General features: G+C 47.8%; 1 protein-coding gene across 1 annotated transcript in view; it reads left to right on the top strand.

Moving 5' to 3' along the window:
- Window positions 1-23,136, top strand: part of LOC115079772 (WAP four-disulfide core domain protein 3-like) — a 127,343-nt gene that overhangs the window by 20,856 nt on the left and 83,351 nt on the right. Inside the window, exons 2-3 of the mRNA XM_029583621.1 lie at window positions 1,575-1,721; window positions 4,656-4,796. Of these exons, the coding sequence (XP_029439481.1) occupies window positions 1,575-1,721; window positions 4,656-4,796 (288 nt within the window). The remainder of the gene's footprint in view (window positions 1-1,574; window positions 1,722-4,655; window positions 4,797-23,136) is intronic.

Raw genomic sequence — 23,136 nt, 5'->3', positions numbered from 1 at the left:
GCACCTCCTGGAACCACGCACACATGGAAGCATGCGCACGCCTGTTACAATCCAGCTCCCGGCGGCGCATCCATGTGCACCTCCTGGAACCACGCACACATGGAAGGATGCGCACGCCTGTTACAATTCAGCTCCCGGCGGCGCATCCATGTGCACCTCCTAGAACCACGCACACATGGAAGCATGCGCATGCCTGTTAGAATCCAGCTCCCGGCGGCGCATCCATGTGCACCTCCTGGAACCATGCACACATGGAAGCATGCGCACGCCTTTTAAAATTGACACTTTACGAGGGAATTTTAACAGGACTTACATGTGTAAATTTAACTAATATTGTAGCAATTACTCGAGTAAAGTGCATGAAGTTGAGTAAAACCCAGTTTTACACGTATAAATGCTTTTGAAAATCAGGCACTTAGTGATTTGCTTAACATAATGATCTTTCTCTGAAGAGTTGCCCAAGTTCACGTTTAGTAATCAGACCATTACTCTATCTTCCTACGTACAAAGCCTTGGACTGCAAACCTCAACATGAGAACACACATCCACAGCCTAATAAAAGCAGATATTACAAACCACAAATGCTGCACAGATTAAAATCTCTTCTTGAACCCGCTGACTTTAGATGACTAATGGCGCCGCGGGCCATCCATTGCGTCTTCCATGTAACAGGGGCACCTGTCACATGGTAAGGGCAAAGGGCCACCGGCACCACTTTGATTAGTGGCAGCCGATGGCCTGAGAGGGAGAGGTCGCTCCCGGGACCCCGTCAGACCACCAGGGATTTTAGTAAGTCTTAGGGGGAGGCATCGGGATGGTGATGGGGGGGGGGGGGGGGTTTGTAATTAAGTAAATTTGAAGGGTTGGGGTGGGCTGGGTTTTTCTTGTCAAAAATCGCTGAAAAAAACCCAAAACGAGCCGCACGAAAATGACATTTTCCACGTGGCGCCCAAACTGCAGCCCGACCCGAAAACATTCAACGACGCACATCTCTAACAAGCAATCTCCAGCTGACTTGGCAGAGTTTCAAAATCACATCCTCCAGATACAACTGAAAAAGACCTAGCCGTGATATTTGGAGACATATAATCTGGCTGAAATCCAGGCAGATAATTAGTCATCCGGCTGGCATTTAGTGGGATATGTTAGGGGCATTCTTGGAGTGGGTGGTAGGAGTTACCTGCGCTGAAGGAAGATCCAAAGTTAGCAGGTCATACATATCCCGCTCATTTTAAAAATACCTGGGTAACTTCAGCAGTGCGGCTGAATATCCTGGCTCTATAACTTACCCTGCCACTTACTGGATGAAAGGGACACACAATCTACACCTAATCTCTCATCAAATTCGTATTTTTTGACAAGTGGGGCCATTGTTTTGATTTTTATTGTACATTATGTATATTTTAATTGTAAATCGCAATTATCATTGCCATGGTGCATAATAAATACATTTAAATAAATGAAAGAAAATGTTTTTGATTATTATATTCAGTTTATGATATTTTTAAAGATTTTTTAAAATAAAATTAATACTTCAAAATGAAATAAAAAAAATATGAATATCTTATTTACAGGGAAAAAGGGAGTATGCCCAACGAACATTTGGTTCTGTCCACTACAGGGACCTACTACACCAAAACCTGACTGTCAATGTGATGAAGAATGTCCAGGGACAAAGAAGTGTTGTTTCTATCAATGCAAAAAACAGTGCACAGAGCCAGGTACCTCCATCTGTATAATGTAATGTTTACAGTAAAGATAATGTATGTTTCCTGTGCCACACCTCATGTCACAGAGAGAGGAGAGCACAGAGCCAGGAACCTGTATAATGTAATGTTTACAGTAAAGATAATGTATGTTTCCTGTGCCACACCTCATGTCACAGTGACAGGAGAGCACAGAGCCAGGTACCTGTATAATGTAATGTTTATAGATCAGATACTGTGTGTGTCCCTGTACCAGATCCTGTGTCACAGTGATAGGAGAGCACAGAGGCAGGTACCTGTATAATGTAATGTTTATAGATCAGATACTGTGTGTGTCCCTGTACCAGACCCTGTGTCACAGTGACAGGAGAGCACAGAGCCAGGTACCTGTATAATGTAATGTTTATAGATCAGATACTGTGTGTCCCCCCTGTACCAGACCCTGTGTCACAGTGACAGGAGAGCACAGAGCCAGGTACCTGTATAATGTAATGTTAATAGATCAGATACTGTGTGTCCCCCCTGTACCAGACCCTGTGTCACAGTGACAGGAGAGCACAGAGCCAGGTACCTGTATAATGTAATGTTTATAGATCAGATACTGTGTGTGTCCCTGTACCAGATCCTGTGTCACAGTGATAGGAGAGCACAGAGGCAGGTACCTGTATAATGTAATGTTTATAGATCAGATACTGTGTGTGTCCCTGTACCAGACTCTGTGTCACAGTGACAGGAGAGCACAGAGCCAGGTACCTGTATAATGTAATGTTTATAGATCAGATACTGTGTGTCCCTGTACCAGACCCTGTGTCACAGTGACAGGAGAGCTCAGAGCCAGGTACCTGTATAATGTAATGTTTATAGATCAGATACTGTGTGTGTCCCTGTACCAGACCCTGTGTCACAGTGACAGGAGAGCTCAGAGCCAGGTACCTGTATAATGTAATGTTTATAGATCAGATACTGTGTGTGTCCCTGTACCAGACCCTCTGTCACAGTGACAGGAGAGCACAGAGCCAGGTACCTGTATAATGTAATGTTTATAGATCAGATACTGTGTGTCCCCCTGTACCAGACCCTGTGTCACAGTGACAGGAGAGCACAGAGCCAGGTACCTGTATAATGTAATGTTTATAGATCAGATACTGTGTGTGTCCCTGTACCAGACCCTGTGTCACAGTGACAGGAGAGCACAGAGCCAGGTACCTGTATAATGTAATGTTTATAGATCAGATACTGTGTGTGTCCCTGTACCAGACCCTGTGTCACAGTGACAGGAGAGCTCAGAGCCAGCTACCTGTATAATGTAATGTTTATAATGAGATACTGTGTCCCCCTGTACCAGACTCTGTGTCACAGTGACAGGAGAGCACAGAGCCAGGTACCTGTATAATGTAATGTTTATAGATCAGATACTGTGTGTCCCTGTACCAGACCCTGTGTCACAGTGACAGGAGAGCACAGAGCCAGGTACCTGTATAATGTAATGTTTATAGATCAGATACTGTGTGTGTCCCTGTAAAAGACCCTGTGTCACAGTGACAGGAGAGCACAGAGCCAGGTACCTGTATAATGTAATGTTTATAGATCAGATACTGTGTGTGTCCCTGTACCAGACCCTGTGTCACAGTGACAGGAGAGCTCAGAGCCAGCTACCTGTATAATGTAATGTTTATAATGAGATACTGTGTCCCTCTGTACCAGACCCTGTGTCACAGTGACAGGAGAGCACAGAGCCAGGTACCTGTATAATGTAATGTTTATAGATCAGATACTGTGTGTGTCCCTGTACCAGACCCTGTGTCACAGTGACAGGAGAGCACAGAGCCAGGTACCTGTATAATGTAATGTTTATAGATCAGATACTGTGTGTCCTCCTGTACCAGACCCTGTGTCACAGTGACAGGAGAGCACAGAGCCAGGTATCTGTATAATGTAATGTTTATAGATCATACTGTGTGTCCTCCTGTACCAGACCCTCTGTCTCAGTGACTGTGATTGTCTGAAATATGATTTGAACATGCTCTTTTTCTGTTTCATCTTTGTTTTCTTTTGTTTTGTTATCACTAATATTTTTCCAAATATCCTATAGAACTGCTGTGTGTTCTTTCTAAATATTTCATGTTGGTGCCCTTCCTATCTCTTGCTTTTGGGCCTGTGCTCTTTTTTTCAGTTTCTTATTGGAGTATATGAATGTAAGGTCTTCTCCTATAAGTGCAGCATAACTCATCTTGATGATTTGGATTTTTGTCATTATTTCAGTTGTCATGGATTCAGTTTTGCCTTCTATACATTTTCTGCAGGGAGCTATCACTAGCTTTCTCCTTCTGGCCTTGTGTGTTTGATTGTAGGGGTCTTTCAGTAATCACTGCAGCTGCTCAATATTGTATGTTATTTATTCCTGTGATATCAAAATATGTCTGCTTCATACGGATTATGGCCTTGTTGTTCTCATTTCTCATGATTTTGAGAGTGAAATTGAACGTAAGAGAGCTTTTCCTCTCCTTATGCCAAACCTGTGATTCGTTTTCCACATAAGATGGGGCTGAGCCACCAATTCCTCTATCTCCTGATTACTTTCCTGCCTTAAATCCTTGACTTTGCTTCATGGTCTGTTACACTGCATTCATCATCTTCCACCCAAACCTACAGAAGGCCATCATATTCTGCAACGATATCTCTCAGGTGTCATCTTTCCAAATGCCTTAGCTTTGCACACGCCTTGAATGTGCTGATGAACGATGCCATTGAAGGTCAGGTAAGAAATTACTGAGGCTCCAGTCTCAAACTGCCCAGTAACTTCCTGCATGTCACATCTCATGCAGGCTGGTACTGGGAAATAAGCTTCCAGTGATGAAAGGGAAGAGACTGCAATGCTCAGGAACAGGTGGTGCAAGCAGTAAAAGAAATGAGACCAAAACGTTTTATTCATTACGTTTTCTCTTACAGATAAACCCGGCACCTGCCCACCGTCAAGAAAGATATCATGTCAGGACCCAAATGCAAAACCTGATTGTGCGAATGACAATGAATGCTCGGGAAACGAGAAGTGCTGCACAGATATATGTGCAAACAAGTGCAAAGAGCCAGGTACCTGTATAATGTAATGTTTATAGATCAGATACTGTCTGTCCCCCTGTACCAGACCATGTGTCACAGTGACAGGAGAGCACAGAGCCAGGTACCTGTATAATGTAATGTTTATAGATCAGATACTGTGTGTGTCCCTGTACCAGACCCTGTGTCACAATGACAGGAGAGCACAGACCAGGTACCTGTATAATATAATGTTTATAGATCAGATACTGTGTGTCCCTGTACCAGACCCTGTGTCACAGTGACAGGAGAGCACAGAGCCAGGTACCTGTATAATGTAATGTTTATAGATCAGATACTGTGTGGCCCCCTGTACCAGACCCTGTGTCACAATGACAGGAGAGCACAGAGCCAGGTACCTGTATAATGTAATGTTTAAAGATCAGATACTGTGTGTGTCCCTGTACCAGACCCTGTGTCACAGTGACAGGAGAGCACAGAGCCAGGTACCTGTATAATGTAATGTTTATAGATCAGATACTGTGTGTGTCCCCCTGTACCAGACCCTGTGTCACAGTGACAGGAGAGCACAGAGCCAGGTACCTGTATAATGTAATGTTTATAGATCAGATACTGTGTGTGTCCCTGTACCAGACCCTGTGTCACAGTGACAGGAGAGCACAGAGCCAGGTACCTGTATAATGTAATGTTTATAGATCAGATACTGTGTGTGTCCCTGTACCAGCCCTGTGTCACAGTGACAGGAGAGCACAGAGCCAGGTACCTGTATAATGTAATGTTTATAGATCAGATACTGTGTGTCCTCCTATACCAGACCCTGTGTCACAGTGACAGGAGGGCACAGAGCCATGTACCTGTATAATGTAATGTTTATAGATCAGATACTGTGTGTGTCCCTGTACCAGACCCTGTGTCACAGTGACAGGAGAGCACAGAGCCAGGTACCTGTATAATGTAATGTTTATAGATCAGATACTGTGTGTCCCTGTACCAGACCCTGTGTCACAGTGACAGGAGAGCACAGAGTCAGGTACCTGTATAATGTAATGTTTATAGATCAGATGCTGTGTGTGTCCCTGTACCAGACCCTGTGTCACAGTGACAGGAGAGCTCAGAGCCAGGTACCTGTATAATGTAATGTTTATAGATCAGATTCTGTGTGTGTCCTAGTGTACCAGACCCTGTGTCACAGTGACAGGAGAGCACAGAGCCAGGTACCTGTATAATGTAATGTTTATAGATCAGATACTGTGTGTGTCCCTGTACCAGACCCTGTGTCACAGTGACAGGAGAGCACAGAGCCAGGTACCTGTATAATGTAATGTTTATAGATCAGATACTGTGTGTCCCTGTACCAGACCCTGTGTCACAGTGACAGGAGAGCACAGAGCCAGGTATCTGTATAATGTAATGTTTATAGATCAGATTCTGTGTGTGTCCTAGTGTACCAGACCCTGTGTCACAGTGACAGGAGAGCACAGAGCCAGGTACCTGTATAATGTAATGTTTATAGATCAGATTCTGTGTGTGTCCTAGTGTACCAGACCCTGTGTCACAGTGACAGGAGAGCACAGAGCCAGGTACCTGTATAATGTAATGTTTATAGATCAGATTCTGTGTGTGTCCTAGTGTACCAGACCCTTTGTCACAGTGACAGGAGAGCACAGAGCCAGGTACCTGTATAATGTAATGTTTATAGATCAGATTCTGTGTGTGTCCTAGTGTACCAGACCCTGTGTCACAGTGACAGGAGAGCACAGAGCCAGGTACCTGTATAATGTAATGTTTATAGATCAGATACTGTGTGTGTCCCTGTACCAGACCCTGTGTCACAGTGACAGGAGAGCACAGAGCCAGAAATCTGTATAATGTAATGTTTATAGATCAGATACCATGTGCCATTTGCAAGCCCAATCTTCCAGTCTTGCAAGGTCCTGTTGCAATTCATCACAATCTGCTTGAGATTTAACTGTTCTGAATAATTTTGTGTCATCCACAAATTTGATCACCTCACTCATTGTACGCCTTTCCAGATCATTTATAAATATATTGAAAAGCACTGGTCCAAGTACAGATCCATGAGGCACTCCACTGTTTACCCTTTTCCACTGAGAAAATTGCCCATTTAATCCTACTCTCTGTTTCCTCTCTTTTAACCAGTTTGTATTCCACGAAAGGACATCACCTCCTTTCCCATGACTTTTTCATTTTCTTAGAAGCCTCTCAAGAAGGACTTTGTCAAACACCTTCTGAAAATCCAAATACATTACATCTACTGGTTCACCTTTATCCTCATGTTTATTACCCCCTTCAAAAAAATGGAGCAGATTTGTTAGGCAAGACTTCCCTTGGATAAATCCATATTGACTGTGTTACATTAAACCATGTCTTTCTATAGGGATGTGAATCGTTTTCCATATCGTCTTAACGATAGAAATCGTGTGGCAGGGCAAGAAAATCGTCTTAGGCACGATTTTTTAGTTAAAAAATCGTTAAAAATCGTTTTTTCCGATTAGTGCGCACTAACTCGAGTTAGTGCGCACTAACGGGAGTTAGTGCGCACTAACTGAAAATGATACAATTTGACACTTTTCAGGTCAGTTAAGGTCAGTTTAGGAATGAATATGTATTCCTATTGGCTGCCCTCTTATTTATTCATGTTACCAAGTTTCCTACTGACAGTATATGGGGGATGGGAAATGGAAACAGTTGGTAGCTTGACAAAACAAGTAATGTGATCAGTCAATGTGACTAGAACTTGTGCCCTAACCCTGATACCAGGGGTATTGTGATCTTCCTGCACACAGTGCCCTATCCCTATTAATACCAGGAGTGTTGTGATCTTCCTGCACACAGTGCCCTATTCCTGATACTGGGGGTGTTGTGATCTTCCTGCACACAGTGCCCTATTCCTGATACCGGGGGTGTTGTGATCTTCTTGCACACATCCCGATATCAGGGATAGGGCACTGCATGCAGGAAGATCACAACACTCCTGGTATTAATAGGGATAGGGCACTGCATGCAGGAAGATCACAACACTCCTGGTATTAATAGGGATAGGGCACTGCATGCAGGAAGATCACAACACCCCTGGTATCAGGGATAGGGCACTGTGTGCAGGAAGATCACAATACCCCGGAGGAGTGAGGGTCAGGCAGCTCCCCCCTGTCTGTGAAGCCAGCCTCTCACTAGTAATGCAGGGAGGGAGCTGTCTCAGACTTCACCATCCTCCCCCCCCCTTACCCACACACCATTCACTAGCTGGGACATGGGGGAAGTCAGGAGTGAGGGTCAGGCAGCTCCCCCCTGTCTGTGAAGCCAGCCTCTCACTAGTAATGCAGGGAGGGAGCTGTCTCAGACTTCACCATCCACCCCCCCCCCCTCACCCACACACCATTCACTAGCTGGGACATGGGGGAAGTCAGGAGTGAGGGACAGGCAGCTCCCCCCTGTCTGTCAAGCCAGCCTCTCACTAGTAATGCAGGGAGGGAGCTGTCTCAGACTTCACCATCCTCCCCCCCCCCTCACCCACACACCATTCACTAGCTGGGACATGGGGGAAGTCAGGAGTGAGGGTCAGGCAGCTCCCCCCTGTCTGTGAAGCCAGCCTCTCACTAGTAATGCAGGGAGGGAGCTGTCTCAGACTTCACCATCCACCCCCCCCCCTCACCCACACACCATTCACTAGCTGGGACATGGGGGAAGTCAGGAGTGAGGGTCAGGCAGCTCCCCCCTGTCTGTGAAGCCAGCCTCTCACTAGTAATGCAGGGAGGGAGCTGTCTCAGACTTCACCATCCTCCCCCCCCCCTCACCCACACACCATTCACTAGCTGGGACATGGGGGAAGTCAGGAGTGAGGGTCAGGCAGCTCCCCCCTGTCTGTGAAGCCAGCCTCTCACTAGTAATGCAGGGAGGGAGCTGTCTCAGACTTCACCATCCTCCCCCCCCCCCCCTCACCCACACACCATTCACTAGCTGGGACATGGGGGAAGTCAGGAGTGAGGGTCAGGCAGCTCCCCCCTGTCTGTGAAGCCAGCCTCTCACTAGTAATGCAGGGAGGGAGCTGTCTCAGACTTCACCATCCTCCCCCCCCCCCTCACCCACACACCATTCACTAGCTGGGACATGGGGGAAGTCAGGAGTGAGGGTCAGGCAGCTCCCCCCCTGTCTGTGAAGCCAGCCTCTCACTAGTAATGCAGGGAGGGAGCTGTCTCAGACTTCACCATCCTCCCCCCCCCCTCACCCACACACCATTCACTAGCTGGGACATGGGGGAAGTCAGGAGGGAGGGTCAGGCAGCCCCCCCCTGTCTGTGAAGCCAGCCTCTCACTAGTAATGCAGGGAGGGAGCTGTCTCAGACTTCACCATCCACCCCCCCCCCCCTCACTCACACACCATTCACTAGCTGGGACATGGGGGAAGTCAGGAGTGAGGGTCAGGCAGCTCCCCCCTGTCTGTGAAGCCAGCCTCTCACTAGTAATGCAGGGAGGGAGCTGTCTCAGACTTCACCATCCTCCCCCCCCCCCCTCACCCACACACCATTCACTAGCTGGGACATGGGGGAAGTCAGGAGTGAGGGTCAGGCAGCTCCCCCCTGTCTGTGAAGCCAGCCTCTCACTAGTAATGCAGGGAGGGAGCTGTCTCAGACTTCACCATCCTCCCCCCCCCCCTCACCCACACACCATTCACTAGCTGGGACATGGGGGAAGTCAGGAGTGAGGGTCAGGCAGCTCTCCCCTGTCTGTGAAGCCAGCCTCTCACTAGTAATGCAGGAAGGGAGCTGTCTCAGACTGGTATCAGGGTTAGGGCACTGTGTGCAGGAAGATCACAACACTCCTGGTATTAATAGGGATAGGGCACTGTAAGAGATGACTGTAGTAGATTGAATAAAGATCTGATGTTTCTGCTCTCCTCACACCAAACAAAAACAACACACAAGCAGAGAAGCCCTTCTTACAAAGCTGAGCTAGTGAGTTAAGTAGGAGGAAAAGTAAACATACTGGTGCCAGTGTGGCTACTTAAAAAATACACTTACCAACAATCAATTACATATATTTGAACTGTGTACAGTTCCAGCCAGGACCACCTTTCTAAAATGCACAGTGATTGGCAAATTCAACATGCACTAGCATTTCAGGTGCCTGCTAACAAAAATAATAAACAAACAAGTTCTAGTCACGTGAGTGCTGATCATTACATTACTTTTTTTGTCAAGCTTCCAACTGTTTCCATTTCACATCCCCCCAACCATATTGGTAACATCAATAGATAAGAGCACAGCCAGCCAATAGGAATACATACATACATATTCATTCCTAAGTGACCTTTACTGACCTGGGAATTGTGAACACTTTGTTTCATTTTCTGTTGGTGTTCGTTAGTTTCCAGTTCCATTTCCCATCCCCCCAACCATCACCTCAGTGGTAACCTTGGTAACATCAATAGATAAGAGGGCAGCCAGCCAATAGGAACACATATTCATTCCTAACTGACCTTCAGTGACCTGGAAAGTGTTTATTTGTATCATTTTCAGTTAGTGCGCACTAACGGGGAGTTAGTGCGCACTAACTCGAGTTAGTGCGCACTAACACGATTTAACGATTTTTAACGATAAATCGTTAGAATTTCTATTGTATCGTGTTCTATAACGATTTAAGACGATATAAACATTATCGGACGATAATTTTAATCGTTGAAAAACGATTCACATCCCTATCTTTCTATATGCTCTATGATTTTGATCTTGAGTATACTTTCCACTATTTTTCCTGGCACTGAATTCAGGCTAACTGGTCTATAGTTACCCGGATCGCCCCTGGATCCTTTTTAAATATTGGGGTTACATTGGCCACCCTCCAGTCTTCAGGTGGAATGGATGATTTTAATGATAAGTTACAAATTTTTACTAATAGGTCTGAAATTTCATTTTTTTAGTTTCTTCAATACCCTTGGATGCATACCATCCTGTCCAGGTGATTTGCTACTCTTTAGTTTGTCAATCTGGCCTACTACATCTTCCAGGTTCACAGTGATTTGGTTCAATTCCTCTGATTCATCTGCCTTGAAAACCATCTCCGGAACTGGCATCTCCCCAACGTCCTCATTTGTAAACACGGAGGCAAATAATTCATTTAGTCTTTCTGCAATGGCATTATCTTCCCTAAGAGCCCCTTTAACCCCTCGGTCATCTAATGGTCCAAATGACTCCCTCACAGGTTTGGTTTTTTCTTCGGATATATTTAAAAAAGTTTTTATTATGAGTTTTTGCCTCTATGGCCAACTTCAAATTCTCTCTTTGCCTGTCTTATCAATGTTTTACACTTAACTTAAAATGTTTATGTTTTATCCTATTTTCTTCAGATGGATCCTTCTTCCAATTTTTGAAGGATTTTTTTTTGGCTAAAATAGCCTCTTTAACCTCACCTTTTAGCCATGCTGGTAATCGTTTTGCCTTCCATCCAACTTTCTTAATGAGTGGAATGCATCTGGACTGCGCCTCTAGGATTGTATTTTTAAACAATGTCCATGCCTGTTGAATACTTTTAACTTTTGCAGCTGCACCTTTTTTCTAACTATTTTCCTCATTTTATCAAAGTTTCCCTTTTGAAAGTTTTGTGTTAGAGCTGTAGATATACTTATTGTTCCCCTTCCAGTTATTAGTTTAAATTTGATCATGTTATGATCACTGTTGCCAAGTGGCCCCACTGCCATTACCTCTCTCACCAAATCCTGCGTTCCACTACGAATTACATAAGAACATATGAACATGCCATACTGGGTGAGACCAAGTGTCCATTAAGCCCAGCATCCTGTTTCCAACAGTGGCCAATCCAGGCCATAAGAACCTGCCAAGTACCCAAAAAATAAGTCTATTCCATATTACCGTTGCTAGTAATAGCGGTGGTTATTATCTAATTCAACTTAATTAATAGCAAGTAATGGACTTCTCCTCCAAGAACTTATCCAATCCTTTTTAAAACACAGCTATACTAACTGCACTAACCACATCTTCTTGCAACAAATTCCAGAGTTTAATTGTGCATTGAGTGAAATAGAACTTTCTCCGATTACTCTTAAATGTGCCACATGCTAACTTCATGGAGTTCCCCCTAGTCTTTCTACTATCCGAAAGAGTAAATAACCGATTCACATCTACCAATTCTAGACCTCTCATGATTTTAAGCACCTCTATCATATCCCCCCTCAGCCGTCTCTTCTCCAAGCTTAAAAGTCCTAACCTCTTTAGTCTTTCCTCATAGGGGAGCTGTTTCATTCCCCTTATCATTTTGGTAGCCCTTCTCTGTACTTTCTCCATCACAATTTTATCTTTTTTTTGAGATGCGGCGACCAGAATTGTACACAGTATCTAATAAAGCTTCCTGTCTTGTTGATTCTTGAACCAATTGTTCCACGAAGCAGTCATTTATTACATCCAGGAACTTTATGTTTCTAGCAAGTCCTGATGTTACATTTACCCAGTCAATATTGGGGTAATTGAAATCTCGCAATGTACATGTAGTGCAGGAGGATGTGTAATCCTGACGAAACTGATTCAAACAGTCTTATAAAACAAGATGTCTTTTATTTTTTCAATATGGCAACTCCACAGGGTTATACGAGAACCGGCTTAATGGCGTCCCCCGACACGGTCCCGTGTTTCGCCGCGGGCTGCATCGGGGGGGATCGCCACCGCTGGAATTCACACAAAAGCTAGAACATAAACAAATTAATAGAAAGTCAGAATAATAAGAGGGACTTACAACCGACCATAATAAGTCGGTTGTAAGTCTTATTATGGTCGGTTGTAAGTCCCTCTTATTATTCTGACTTTCTATTAATTTGTTTATGTTCTATCTTTTGTGTGAATTCCAGCGGTGGCGATCCCCCCCGATGCAGCCCGCGGCGAAACACGGGACCGTGTCGGGGGACGCCATTAAGCCGGTTCTCGTATAACCCTGTGGAGTTGCCATATTGAAAAAATAAAAGACATCTTGTTTTATAAGACTGTTTGAATCAGTTTCGTCAGGATTACACATCCTCCTGCACTACATGTACATTGCGATATTGCTTGAAGTGCAGTACTTGCTCATTATTTGTTTTGTGGTAATTGAAATCTCCCATAATTATTGCACTGCCAAATTGGTTTGCTTCCCTGATTTCTCTTAGCATTTCATCATCTGTCTGACCATTTTGTCCAGGTGGACGGTAGTATACGTCTATCACTATACTCTTACCCAACACACATGGGATTTCTACCCATATAGATTCTACTGAGCATTTAGTCTCTTGTATGATCTTTATCCTGTTGGACTCTATACCCTCCCGGACATAAAGTGCCACACCCCCACCAAGTTGATCCTCCCTATCATTGCGATATAATTTGTACCCTGATATAGCACTGTCCCATTGGTTATCCTCCTTCCACCAAGTCTCTGTGATGCCAATTATATCAATCTCATCATTTGCTGCTATACACTCTAATTCTCCCATCTTACTACTTAGACTTCTGGCATTGGCATACAGACATTTCAAAGTGTGTTTTTTGTTTATATTAACAATCTGCTCTCAGTTGTTAAGGATAATTTGGAAATCATTAGCTTCGGTGATTTTTTTACATATAGGCACATGGTGTGCGGGCAGGCTCCTTACCTCACGCGGCCAGTCGGGCCACTCGGGCCACTGATGCTGCTGCCTCTGCGGCGGTCTTGCCGCTGTGTCCGGGCTCCTTCCTGGCTGCCTTTTGCTCTGTGCAGCGTGGATGACCCGCCGCGAGCTCTCCCTCCCGGTCGGGATCCCCGCTGCCGCTCCTGTGTTCCCCAACGCTCTGCAAGCCCTCCCGGGGTCTTCAGCCAGCAGGGAGGCCATCCCTGCCGGTGCCTGCAGTCCTTCTTCTGCGTCCTACCTGATGTCTTCACGGCTGGGAGCCGCTCCTGCAGCCTGCCATCTCTCCTTACCTTTAGCCCATGGCAGGGCTGCTCCAGCTGCCTGCCTGCTTCTCTTTGGGTCTTTCACGTGGTTGGGTACGCCACCAGCAGAACCTGCCTCTCTTCATCCAGCTTCCTAAGGTGCAGGCGTGCACCTCTCTCCTCCTCTTCAAAGGCCAGCCAAGTGTGGTTCCCTGCTGACCCCTCCCTGGGCATTGTCCTCTTCAGCCCTACGAAAGGGCTCAGCGTCCATTCCAGCTTTGCCTTCGCAAGGAGTTGGTCACTCCTGGGATCCTGCTGTCCTTCGCTCCAGGAGTCATCCTTGTTCCAGCACTTCTTCAAGGTCCCGTGTTTCCTGTTCTTCGTTGGAGCTCCTTGTCTTGTCGTCTTGTCTACGTTCCAGTCCTGATGTTCACCTGCTGTTCCAGATGTCCGTGTTCCAGCCCTAAGATCTGTCTCCTGATCCAGTACCTATGTTCCAGTCCAGATATTTGTTCCCGATATCCGTGATCCAGCCTGATGTTGCTTCTCCTGATCCTGAAGTCCGTGAGTCTGTCTTGCTCTTCTGATTCCCTTGTTCTTCATTCCTGAGTCTTCTGTTCGCTTGGTACCTCGCGGCAAACCATGTCGTGGTCCGCGACCAGCCCCACGGGCGGGCTGAGTAGGGCACTTCATGATGCAAGCCTAGTACCTCGTTCCTGAGTCTTCGTCTATGCCTGATTCTTCGTCTGTGCATCCCACAACCTCGTTCCTGAGTCTTCGCCTGTGCTTGAGGCTACATCTGTGGATCCAAGTACCTCGTCCCTGAGTCTCATCTGAATCTCCATGTTCCGGTCTCCTCTGCCCTGGCCTCCATCCGGCCTGCCACTTCTTGCCGTACCCTGCGGCAGGTCCGAAAGGGCTTGGAACGGTCGGAGGACTGTTCATAAGACCATCATTGCGTTGTTGGTCTTCCGAAGTGTGCAGGTCCAGAAGAGGGTCAGTATCTCCAGTCTTGTCCAGCCTGGCTCCTGTTTAACCCATGCTCGGGCATGCCTCGCCTACCGCGGCACCTCTTCAGAGTTCCTTTGGGGTCGGGCCGTGGCCCAAGAACACACATCTCTCGGTAAGTGGGACCGCTCTCCTAGTGCTCCACAACAGATTGCGAAGGCCAGTGTTCGGCATTCATGTCCTGGTGATGGGCTCATGCCAAGTCCCAGAGTTTGTTTACCAAGAAATCTTTTTTTTTAAGGAAAAAACTTCCGTCCCAGTTTTTTTGCTGTGATCTACCAACCTGTTGGAGGCGCCAGCTCGCTTGAATTTTTTGTTTTCCCACACCGCTAGAGGCTTTAGCACCTGCTTCTACCAAGTGCCTTCTTGAGACTTTGTTTAGCCTGGCTACACTTGCTGTATGACCTGCAGGAGGCCCCTGCACCCAGGTTCATCACCATCTTCCAAGCTGCAGCATCTGGTTCCTGATCTGCACGACCATTTTATCCATAATTTTTTATTTTTTCTCCTCTGAGCACTCTTGTTCTACTCTCAGGACTCACCTGCTCCATAGAGCTTATCTTGCTGGAATCCTGCACTTTTCATCCATCAAGTTCACCATACTGCAAGAGATGTCTTCAACTTGCCAGCCTTTGGCACCCTCTTCAGATGACCTGCAGGAGGTGCCTGTACCCCATCCGTGGTCATCTGTCCATGGGGCCTGGAGCATCTGTCATCTCTTCAAGCTGAACCAGCAGATTTCTTCACTTTTCCCACTCAGCTTCCTTCCTGTTGCCACATGCTTGCCTCGCTCACCATCCCCAGCGACCCCTTCTCTGGGATCTGTTGCAAGCTGCACCATCCTAGTAAAGGTGACTGTCCAAGCGTACCTTTCTAGTATTTCTACTTCCAGCTTGTTCTCAATTAGTCCAGAGGATGTCCATCGCCTACCATCTGCATAGGATCACCCTAGTGTGAGTGTCTACTGACTAAGCACCGCTAAGATTCTGCCCTGCCTTAATATCCCACTTGATTCTGCCCTGCCTTAATATCCCACTTAATATCCCAGCTTGGGGGGGCCTCCTGACCCCCCCAAGCTGGCCAAAAGTTCCGTTTGGGTCCAACGAGGGTCCCGGAGCGGACGCGCGGTGAATCACGTGACGTCCGCGTCACTCCGACGTCACGCCGACGTCACGTACTCCTCGCAAAGGAATACAGGAATGGCGTCCTGACTCCCCGCTGGACCACCAGGGAGTTTTGGTAAGTCTTGGGGGGGGATTAAGGAGGGTGAGGGGTTTAAATTTTTATTTAGGGAATCGGTGCACGTATGGACATAGACTCAACTTATGGAATTCTACATATGTCCATATTGACCGAAATTGACCCCCCCTTTCGACTTATGGACTTATGAACATAAACGTTTTGTCTGCACATCTCTACTTTGAACTACCAGTTCTACCAACTTGAACATCAGCCATATGTCTACACTAAGGAGTCCAAATACCAATCGAAGAACTTCAGCTTACGTGCTTTGCCAAACTTAATTCCAGCCGTGACCGCCAGCAATGACTAGCAATCCGCCTGCCATCTTGAACTATGCATACCAGAAAGTCACGCTTGCCTCTACTGCATTTCATCTAGACAGCCAGAGCCATCCGGTCACCCACATTCTAAAGCTCTGATTCCTGAACTATCGGTTGGTACCCAAAACCAAGTGTCCCATATACTTCAAATCCAACTTGAACCAACTGTGGGATGTCTTACATCTTCTAGTGATAGCAAGATTAATCCTTGCCACATCTCGAACTCCTACCTTGACTCCATACATCCACCGTGAATCACTGAAGTGCTAAGTTCCTAGAACCGTCAACCCAGCGTCTAGTCTTTGCCTGATTACTCCATCCTGCACTACAGCTTCAGCCTTAAGAAGTATTAAGGACTTCCGTTCAAAGCCAAGTCTTGGATGGCGCCTTGCCTCTATCACTTTGATCCTTGAACCAAGATGCCATCCTACGGTTCTGTACCCTGCATCCTGCCTGACCTGCACCTTCAGCATTCTAGGGATGTGAATCGTTTTTGAAAGATTAAAATTATCATCAGATAATTTTAAAATTGTCCAAAATCGTTAGAGTGCACGATACAATACAAATGCCCACGATTTATCGTCAGGGGCATTTGTATTGTATCGTTAAATAGGGCACGGGAATTATTTGGGGGAGGGCGGGAAAACCGGCACACCAAAACAGCCCCTAAACCTACCCCAACCCTTTCAATCCAATTCCTTACCCTCCCCCACCCTCCCGAACCCCCCCAAAATGTTAAGTTACCTGGTGGTCCAGTGGGGGGGGGTCCCGGCGTGATCTCCTGCTCTCGGGCCATCGACGCCATTTTGGCTGCCACTAATTAAAATGGCGCCGATGGCCCGATAAAAAATAAAACCCACCCAACCCTTTAAATCGATCCGACCCATCGCTAATTTTTTTGTTAGGGAGGCCCCCGCCGCTAAAGAAAAAAACCCACCCGACCCTTTAAATCGACCCCCCCTCCCGACTCCCCCAAAAGCTTTGAAAGTTACCTGGTGGTCCAGGGGGGCCTCAGGGAGAGATCCATGGGGGCCTCGGGGAAAGATTTCCATTCCAGGCATCAGCTGTTCTAAAAAAAAAAAAAAATGGCGCCGATGCCCCTTTGCCCTTACCATGTGACAGGGTATCCGTGCCATTGGCCGGCCCCTGTCACATGGTAGGAGCACTGGATGGCCGGCCATCTTTACTCATCAGCCCCTATTATACTATGGATCTCTCCCCGAGGCCCCCCTGGACCACCAGGTAACTTTAAAAGTTTTTGGAGGGGTCGGGAGGGGGAGGGGATCGATTTAAAGGGTCGGGTGGGGTTGTTTGTTTTTTTTAGCGGCGCGGGCCTCCCTTAGCGATGTGAATTGGAATCAGAAACGATTCCAATTCACATATCTTAACGATCAGATTCGAGCCCCCCCCACCCAGCCGAATCTGATCGTTAAGACGATCTGCACACGATTCACATCTCTACAGCATTCCCTGTTATGTGTTTGTCTTGCCTGGACCTTGACCACTTCTGCCTTGTCTTCTGCTCAAGTATTCTTCTCGCTACAGTTCCTCACCAAGAAGTTCCAGTTTTGTTCTTGGATCCTTGATTGCCCCTGACGATATATGGAATACTGCCTTTTCTCAAGCTGTTGACAAGAGGCTTGAGGGGGGGCTTTGAGGAGGGGGTACTGTTGCGGTCCTGCCCGCAAGGAGTGTGGGCAGGCTCCTTACCTCACGCAGCCAGGGGGGCCGCTGACGCTGCTGCCTCCGCGGCGGTCATGCCGCTGTGTCTGGGCTCCTCCCCAGCTGCCTTTTGCTCTGTGCAGCGGGGTCTACCCGCCGCAAGCTCTCCCTCGTGGTCGGAATCCCCGCTGCTGCTCCTGTGTTCCCCAACGCTCTGCAAGCCCTCCCGGGGTCTTCAGCGGGCAGGGAGGCCATCCCTGTCGGTGCCTGCAGTCCCTCTTCTGCTTCCTACCTGATGTCTTCGCGGCTGGGAGCCGCTCCTGCAGCCTGCCATCTCTCCTTACCTTCAGCCCCATGGCAAGGCTGCTCCAGCTGCCTGCCTGCTTCTCTTTGGGCCTTCCACGTGGCTGGGAATGCCACCAGCGGATCCTGCCTCTCTTCATCCAACTTCCTAAGCCGCGGGCACGCGCCTCTCTCCTCCTCTTCAAGAGCCAGCCAGGTGTGGCCCCCTGCTGACCCCTCCCTTGGCGTTGTTCTCTTCAGCCCTACAAAAGGGCTCAGCATCCATTCCAGCTTTGCCTTCGCAAGGAGTTGGTCACTCCTGGGATCCTGCTGTCCTTCACGCCAGGAGTCGTCCTTGTTCCAGCACTTCTTCAAGGTCCCGTGTTTCCTGTTCTTCGTTGGAGCTCCTCGTCTTGTCTTCTTGTCTACATTCCAGTCCTGATGTTCTCCTGCTGTTCCAGATTCTCCGAACCATGACCTGCTGAGTGACTGTCAGCTTTCCCCCTTGTTCTAGTTTAAAAGCTGCTCTATCTCCTTTTTGAAAGTTAGCACCAGCAGCTTGGTTCAACTCTGGTTAAGGTGGAGCTCATCCTTTTGGAAAAGTCTCCCGCTTCCCCAAACATTTCCTTAGTTCCTTACAAAACTGAATCCCTTTCCCTGCACCATTGTCTCATCCAAGCATGGAAACTCTGGAGCTCTGCCTGTCTCTGGGGACCTGCACGTGGAACAGGAAGCATTTAAGAGAATGCCACCCTGGAGGATTTCAGCTGCCTACCTAAAATCCTAAATTTGGCTTCCAGGACCTCTCTCCCACATTTTCCTATGTCACTAGTGCCTCATGTACCATTACAGCTGGCTCCCTCCCAGTACTGTCTATAGTCATATTTAGGTGACATGTGAGGTCTGCCACCTTTGAATCAGGCAGGCAAGTTACCAGGCAGTCCTAACATCCACCAGCCACCCTGCTATCTACATTTCTAATAATTGAATCACCAAATATGATGGCCGGCCTAACCCTTCCCTCCTGGGCAGTAGCCCTGGGAGACTTGTCCTCAGTGTGAGAGGACAATACATCACCTGGAGAGCAGGTACTTGCTACAGGTTCACTTCCTGCTACACAAGCATGCTGTTCTCCAATTGGGAGACCTTTCTGATCCAAGGCAGCACTGGGACTGCCAGACTGGATTTGGGACTTGGCTACTATGTCCCTGATGGGCCAGCTAGGACATGATGACACTGCTCTGAGGGGAACCCACAGCAAACGTCATAGCTGGGAGGTGGATCAGAGCCAGGAGACCACAGGAACTTCACCACTGGAAGCTCGAGCTCCCCCTGGGAGGAGCCCATGGGAAACCGATCTACTTGGACAGGAGTGGTCTCATGGAGACAAAGGTTCAAAGGAATTCCAGAAGTCGTGAGCCAGGAGGTAGATAGAAGCCAGGAGACCTACAGGAAGCCTGAGATCCCCCAGTGAGGAGCCCTTGGGGACCTGGACCGCTTGGACTTAGGCGGGGTCTCCTGGAGAAGAGAATTCAAGAGAAGTCTGAGTCAAGGCAGGTGGCAGTAGAGCAAAGCGTGGAATGGACCAGCAGTCAGGACAGGATGCAGACAGCAGAAACCAGAGACAAGCCAGAGATAGAGATGGGCAGCAAGCAGAATATCTGAGGACGTACCGAGTCAAGAGCCAGGAAGACGAGCCAAAGGGAAGCAGGAACCAACTGGAACAGTGGCAAGCTGGAACAGGAACAAGGCTGAAGCAAGGACAGGGATGGAGTAGGAACAAGGCTGGAGACAAGCAACTAGAACTCTAATGAGATGACCCATTGCAAGGCAAAGAGAAAGGCTGGCTGCAGGGTTTAAATCCCTGACAGCATCTCACATCATCCCGGGAGGAGGAGCCATCGTTCCCGCGCTGGTCCCTTTAAATTCAGAGCCCCTGCAGGAGCGCACGCCTAAGGGGGCGGGACCAGCCGGCAAGCATTGGTGGTATCTTCGTCGCAGAGGGAGCGCTACAAGAAGGGACCAGCAAGGTCTGAGCAGACCTCAGTCGCCACGGTTGCTCGGAGTAGGCCTGAGGTAGGGAGAGGGATTGGCCACGGACCTCCGCTGACCGGGACTGCAACAGTACCCCCCTCCTACGCCCCCTTCCCGTGGGCTTTAGCTTTGCAAGATGGTCTATATGAAACTGGCGGAGAATAGTTTTATTCAGAATGTTGGAGGTGGGTTCCCAAGTATTCTCCTCAGGACCATACCCCTCCCAGGAGAGAAGATACTCCCATCTTCTATGATGGAAATGCACATCTAAGACATCCTTTACTTGGTAGATGGTGTCCTACTCTGCTTGTCTGGTGAGTTCAGGGGACTTGTCGTGGAAGACTGACAAGACCAAAGGCTTGAGTAAAGACACATGAAAAATGTTATGAATCCTTAGTGTTGACTGAAGATGTAGGCTGTATGAAACAGCACCTACTCGCTCCGTTACCGCAAATAGACCCATGTACTTAGAAGCCAGGCTCATGGAGAGAATCCATAATCGAATGTTCTTGGTACTCAACCAAATCTTGCCTCCCGGAAGGAATATAGGTGCAGGATGTCGTTGTTTGTCTGCATATTTCTTTGCGGCTGAAGCAGTCTGTTGTAATTTATCTTGAGTGGATCCCCAAAGTTCACGTTGCTGTTGGGCTGTCAATCGTGCCACAGGAGATCACACAGTCAGAGGCAGAGGCAAAGGAGGCTTGAGTTGTTTCCCATAAACCAATTGGAAGGAAGATAGACTGGTGGCTGAATGACAGTGGTGGTTGTTCGAGAATTCTGCCCATAGCAGTAAAGCCACACAATCATCTTGTTTGTCTCCTATGAAAGCTCGTAGGAAGGCTTTCAAGATACGAGTCATTCGTTACGCTTGACCATTGCCTTGTGGATGAAAGGCTGTTGTAAAGTCCAATAGTACCCCAAACTTCTTACAGAGTGCTTTCCAGTACTTGACCGTAAACTGTGTACCTCGGTCAGAGGCAATATGGAATGGAAGCCCATGAATACAGAAGATATGTTGCATGAAGAGTTGCACAAGTTCGAATGCTATCGAACACTTGGTTAGAGGCACAAAGTGGGCTATTTTAGAAAACCTGTCAACCGTAACCCATATCATGGTTCTCCCCTCCAAGGGTGGTAGGTCCACTATAAAGTCAGTAGACAGATGGGTCCATGGCTCTGTTGGAATGGGTAGTGGTTGGAGAAGCCCCCAGGGTCGGCCAGGCAAGAGTTTTTGCCTAGCACAAGTAGGACAGGATCTGACATACAGCTGAACATCCTTCTTGACCTGAGGCCACCAGTAGTATCTGGTCAGTAGTTCCAAAGTTCGAGCTGCTCCAGGATGTCCTGTGGTCAAAGAATCATGAGCCCATGACAAAACCTTTTTCCGTAGACGACTAGGCACCATGGTTTTACCCATGGGAGCCACCTCAGAAGATGCAATGAGGCTTTAGTTGGGTCTAGGATGATTTGAGGAGGATTGGGATCATCCTCCGACTCAGTAATTCGGGACAGAGCATCGGCAAGTTCCATGAATAGAAAAGATTCAGAGTGGAGGAACCCGAGGCTGTTCAGCTATCTGTAGTTGCCGAATGAGGTCTGCGAGGATGAAATTTCCTCCTGCTCCGGAGTTGACGAAAGCCAAGGTAGAGAAGGAACCTCCAGGGTATTCGAGGGTGACTGGTACAGTACATTGAGAAGCGGGATTGATGCAACCTAGGGTCAGCTCCCTGATGTCACCTAGGTCCTGGCATTTTCCGGACGTTTACCACATTGGGCTAGGAAATGCCCCTATTCCTGCAGTATAGACAAAGGCCTAGTGAGCGTCAACATCTCCTCTCCTCCTGGGAAAGAGAGCTTCATCCCAATTGCATGGGCTCCACTCCTTGCCTTTTTCCCTTTTCTTCTCCTGCCCGGAGAAGAAAAGGGAAAAAACATGGGTTGAGAGAATGCAGGCACCAGATTAACCGGTCTTCGGACTGACCTCCCTTCTTGGAATCATTGTTGGAGCCTTTGGTTGACCCTTTCTGTCAGGTCTATCATGCTATCCAGGTCATTAGGAAGGTCCCTGGTTGCTAGCTCATCCTTAATGCACGAGGATAATCCTTCTAAAAAAATACTGTGAAGACTGTCCTCCCTCCAATCCAGCTCAGTTGCCAATGTGCGGAACTCGACTGTATATTCTGCCAGAGAACGAGAGCCCGGGTGTAGACGTAGCAATTCAGCTGCCGCCATGGATTTTCCAGCTGTCTCAAACACTTGTTTAAATGTGGATATGAACTGTTGCAAGTTCCCAAGGATTGGATCGTTGCGTTCCCATAGTGGGGAGGCCCAAGCCAGAGCCCTCCCATCCAACAAGAATACAATATAGCTGGTCTTCACCAGGTCCGATGGGAAGTGTGCTGGCAGCAGCGTAAAGCATATGTAACATTGGTTAAGGAATCCACGACATAGCTTATCTTCGCCTGAGTACCGGGGTGGAGCTGGTAGCTGCGTAGAAGCCGCTGGTCCAGGACTTGGAATTGGGAATGGAGCAGGAGGCACCACCAGGGGAGTGGTATCCAACCGGTTTGCCAGTCTCTCTATGGTGGTGGCCAGAACATCCAGGCAGTGTTGCTGCTGCTGCAGACACTGGACAATACCAGGAATGGCCTAAAGGTTGGCAATGTCCGCCAGGTCCATGGCCTTGTTGTGATCGTGGACCCTTGGGCCGGCTAGGACATGATGACACTGTGCTGAGGGGAGCCCACAGCAAAAGTCATAGCTGGAAGGTGGATCAGAGCCAGGAGACCACAGGAATTTCACCACTGGAAGCTCAAGGTCCCCCCGGGAGGAGCCCTTGTGATCCCGAGCCGCTTGGACTTAGGAGCGGTCTCCTGGAGAAGAAGGCTCGAAGGAATTCCAAAAGTCGTGAGCCAG

This window comes from Rhinatrema bivittatum, chromosome 1, assembly GCF_901001135.1.
Source record: "Rhinatrema bivittatum chromosome 1, aRhiBiv1.1, whole genome shotgun sequence".
Lineage (NCBI taxonomy): Eukaryota > Metazoa > Chordata > Amphibia > Gymnophiona > Rhinatrematidae > Rhinatrema > Rhinatrema bivittatum.
The sequence above is the reverse complement of the archived record's forward strand: the minus strand, read 5'-3'. Positions and strand labels throughout refer to the sequence as shown.